Consider the following 4,190-nt stretch of genomic DNA (forward strand, 5'->3'; position numbering starts at 1 on the left):
ACATGCAGGGAAGGGGGGGCTGTGCAGGAGAGGGACATGCAGGGAAGGGGGGCTGTGCAGGAGAGGCTCATGCAGGGAAGGTGGGGCTGTGCAGGGGAGGAGGGGGCCACATAGAGTTGAGGGAGCCACACAGAAGAAAAGAGGCTTCACAGATGAACAAGGGCCCAAGCAGAGCAGGTGGTGGTTTTGAGACACCCTCCCATTCGCTCAGAAGATGCAGAATCCAAACCCAATCATGGCTTGCTGTACTGAGGAGCTGGAATCACCAGAGAAGTGGCCTCACCCTTACTTGCTCCACTGCCCTCAGATGTGCCCTCCTTGTACCATATCTGTGAAATGGGCTGATGGGGCATTATTGAATTAGAAGCTTGGCACGCATGTGTGTGCGTGTGCGCGTGCGCGCGTGTGCATATGCATGTAGCCACGTGCCTTGCTTTATTTGTATGCAATGTCCACTTCTTGAGACTGACTTCCACCCTGGGCTGGGCCTTTGGGCTCTTTGCAGATTGAAAAGTTACAGACGCAGCTGGAGAGAGAGAAGCAGAGCAACCAAGACCTGGAGACGCTGAGTGAGGAACTCATCAAGGAGAAGGAGCAGCTTCAGGCTGACATGGAGGTGTTGAAGGTGGACCGAGACAGGCAGGTGGGCAGCCTGGCCGGCCCTGGCCTGCGTGGAGGTCAGGGAACTTTCTAGCCTTGCTTTATGACCTCCTCTCTGGAAGTGTGGGCCTACAGCCGGCTGCTGTAACTGTGGCTTAAACTGGTGGTTCTTTGCCAGCTTTGTGTTGGGAAGATGCCTGCAGGCCGTGTTGGTCTTTTCTGACTAGGGCTAGAGGTCAGGGCCCTGGTCATCCAGTGGGAGGAGCCAGGGACGCTGCTGACCATCCTGTCGTACACAGGACAGCGCCTGTAGCCAGGGCCTGTCCACATCTGCACAGTGGACCTCTCCCAGGTGTGCAGTGGTGGCCCTGAGCCCTGCTGAACCCAAACCACAACCACAACCCACTCAGCCATCCTCTCCTGGGTTGTAAACCTTTACGTGAGCAGACTGTTCACCTTTTCCAGCAGAGCGGCAAGTGGATTTGAACCACTGACCTTGAATTTAGCAGCCTGGCACCTTAGGCACTATGCCACCGGGGCTCTCCTTCTGTTAAACCCACAGGGGTTGCCTCTTTCCACAGGAATTCCCAGGAGTAAGCCAGTACTGATGTGAGGCCATGCAGGAACCCCACCTTTTTCCATTGGCCCCACCCACTGTCCTGGTGGCCACTGCGTGCTCCCCGTGGTCTGGGGAGGAAGAGGCGGAGGCAGCGGGGAAGGGAGGCGCTCCAGGACCTGCCGTGGACAGCTCGTCAGCCAGAACTGACCATGAGGGTCCCCAGCTGCCAGGGGGATCAAGCATTTGGGGGTTTTAGCCTGTAGAGCACAGCGGGTTCAGCACTGGGCTGATTGATAGAAAGGTGGGCAGTTAGTGGCCACCCCCCATTCCTCCAGAGCCTGCAGGGATTTACAGCCTTGGAAGTCCTGAGGGGCGGTGCTCGTCGGTCCGGTGGGATTGCAGTGCGTTAGAATCACCTTGGCAGGATTGCGGTGCATTAGAATCACCTTGGCAGGATTGCAGTGCATTAGAATCACCTTGGCAGGATTGTGGTGCATTAGAATCACCTTGGCAGGAGTGAGATTGGTGTTTTTCCTATCAGTCCCTCGGAGGTGCATGTGGTTTACACTTGGTAGCTAACTTAAAGTTGGATTGCTTGAATTCCCTTAGCAGTGCAGTGGAATAAAGGCCTGGTGACCTGCTGTAAGATGACAGCCAATAAAACCCTGCGGTACTCAGGGCTGCTCTGTTACACGTGGGGTCACCACGAGTCAGAAGAGAATAAGTTGAGCCTCCTTAAAAAAAGGAAAAGAGGTTTCTCTATGTGATCATAAGATTCCTGCCTAGATGTAGCTTATACGAATAGAGCTCTGATATATTCACACAATGGAATACTATGCTGCATTGAAAAACAAGGAACTCATGAAATAGTATACGTAATGGGTGACCCTGGAGGATATTATGCTGGGTGAAATATCTCAGTTACAAAAGGACAAATACTGCATAGTATCACTGTTATAAAATGGGACTGACATCAGGGTTCGGGGGGAGACTGAGAAAGATGGGATAAATTATGTATACTGCATTGAAACAGATGAGAGAGGGAACTATCTAAAAGGTATATATAATTAGGTATTATTGTCATGACAGGAGTCCAGAATGAAGGCTGCATAGTGGAGTGGACTTAGGGGGAGAGAGAGTATGATAATAAAAGAATTTTTACTTTTCAAAGAGAAGAACGAACTGGAGGGGAGGGGTGGGCAAGGAGAAAAGTGGAACAGTGAATGAATGGAAATAAAAACATCTTTGTAAATTTTAATTAAAATTATTGTAATAATAATAATGAAAGTTTACTGCCATCAAATTAAAAAAAAAATAGCGGCCTTTAACAGGTTGCCAGTAAGCTGATTGTAGATGTGTTACGGTGCCAGGGTGGAGAATTAGGGGGTGCATCGCGTTAAGTCATCCTCCACGTGCAAGACTCCTCAGGGAGGGGACGCTTACACGGAACCTTAGGAGCTCGGGGAGCCAGTGATGCTTGAAGCCTGGGGAACAGTGTTAAGGGGAAAGGGAACAGCATGTGTCTCAGACAGGAAGGGGCTGGGGAGCAGCAGGAGAGGAGACCACAGGTCAGAGGCCAGGCCATGAGGTCCCCACTGCAAGGTTTAAATGAGGGAATGTGACATGGCATCCATATTTAACTCACCTTGGCTGCTATCAAGGTGCTTTGTCTTCACTTCTCTCAGTGACGGGCCCCAGGCCTCCCTCTGTCTGGATCAGGCCTCTGGGAGCCTGCGAGGACACCTCTCAGGGACTCGGTAAGCTGACTTTTGCCCCAAAGCCGCTGAAATGTGTGCCTGCATTAAATTGTCCATGTCACTCCCACCGTGTCATCTCGCAGATCAAGGACCTGGAGCAGGAAAGGGACCACCTCAACCAGGTGGTGTGGTCACTGCGGGAGAGGTCGCAGGCCAGCAGTGAGGCCCGTGTGAAGGACGTGGAGAAGGAGAACACGGTGCTGCACCAGCGGGTGGCCGAGGCCAGCAGCCAGCTCAGCCGGCTGGAGTTCGAGAAGCAGCAGCTGAACAAGGACTTGGAGCAGGCCAGGGAGAAGGTGGGGCGGGCCGAAGAGCTGGAGCGGGCGCTGCAGCGGCTGGAGGAGGAGAACGCGGGGCTGGCCCAGCGCGCGGCCTCCCTGCAGGCGGCCTCGGAGCGCGCTGACGCCCTGGCCCAGGAGGGCCGCGGCCTGGAGCTGGAGAACCTGCGGCTGCGGAAGTCGCTGGACACCCTGCAGAACGTGTCCACGCAGCTCGAGGGCCTGGAGCGTGACAACCGGCAGCTGGACCAGGAGAACCTGGAGCTGCGTCAGATGGTAGAGACGCTGCGCTTCACGGGTGCCAAGGTGGCGCAGATGGAGCGGGAGAACCAGGAGCTGGAGCGGGAGCGGGGCGAGCTGAGGAAGAGCGTGGAGCTGCTGAAGGCCCTGGGCAAGAAGTCGGAGCGCCTGGAGCTCAGCTACCAGGACGTGAGTGCCGAGAACCTGCGGCTGCAGCAGGCGCTGGAGAGCAGCGGCCAGAAGTCGCAGGCCCTGGAGAGGGAACTCGGGGAGCTGGACGCAGAGCACCAGGCCCTGCAGCGTGACCTGGAGGCCCTGCGACTGTCCCACAAGCAGCTGGAGAGGTCTGAGCAGGACAGGAAAGCCCTGGAGCAGGAGGTGGCCCAGCTGGAGAAGGACAAGAAGTCGCTGGAGAAGGAGGCCAAGCGGCTGTGGCAGCAGGTGGAGCTGAAGGACGCCGTCCTGGACGACAGCAGCGCCAGGCTGTCCGCGGCCGAAAGAGAGAGCCGCGCGCTGGACAAGGAGCTGGCCCGCTGCCGGGACGCGGCCAGCAAGCTGAAGGAGCTGGAGAAGGACAACAGGGACCTCACCAAGCAGGTCACCATGCACACAAGGACCCTCACGACGCTGAGAGAGGTGAGCTGGGGACAGGGCCCCTCCGACTGGGGTGGTGTGGTCACCCTGGCTGTAGACAGCACAGTAGATGGTTCCAGAATGCAACGGAACTCTCTCCCCTACTGAATCTCTCCCTGATAC

General features: G+C 55.9%; 1 protein-coding gene across 1 annotated transcript in view; it reads left to right on the plus strand.

Annotated features, from left to right (window-relative positions):
- The window catches only part of CCDC88C (coiled-coil domain containing 88C), a 180,324-nt gene that overhangs the window by 125,566 nt on the left and 50,568 nt on the right, over positions 1-4,190 (plus strand). The window contains exons 14-15 of the mRNA XM_006879117.1: positions 506-643; positions 3,000-4,070. Coding sequence (XP_006879179.1) covers positions 506-643; positions 3,000-4,070 — 1,209 coding nt within the window. The remainder of the gene's footprint in view (positions 1-505; positions 644-2,999; positions 4,071-4,190) is intronic.

Source organism: Elephantulus edwardii, unplaced genomic scaffold (genome assembly GCF_000299155.1).
Source record: "Elephantulus edwardii isolate Elephantulus edwardi_28Jun2011 unplaced genomic scaffold, EleEdw1.0 scaffold00002, whole genome shotgun sequence".
Taxonomy (NCBI): Eukaryota; Metazoa; Chordata; class Mammalia; order Macroscelidea; family Macroscelididae; genus Elephantulus; species Elephantulus edwardii.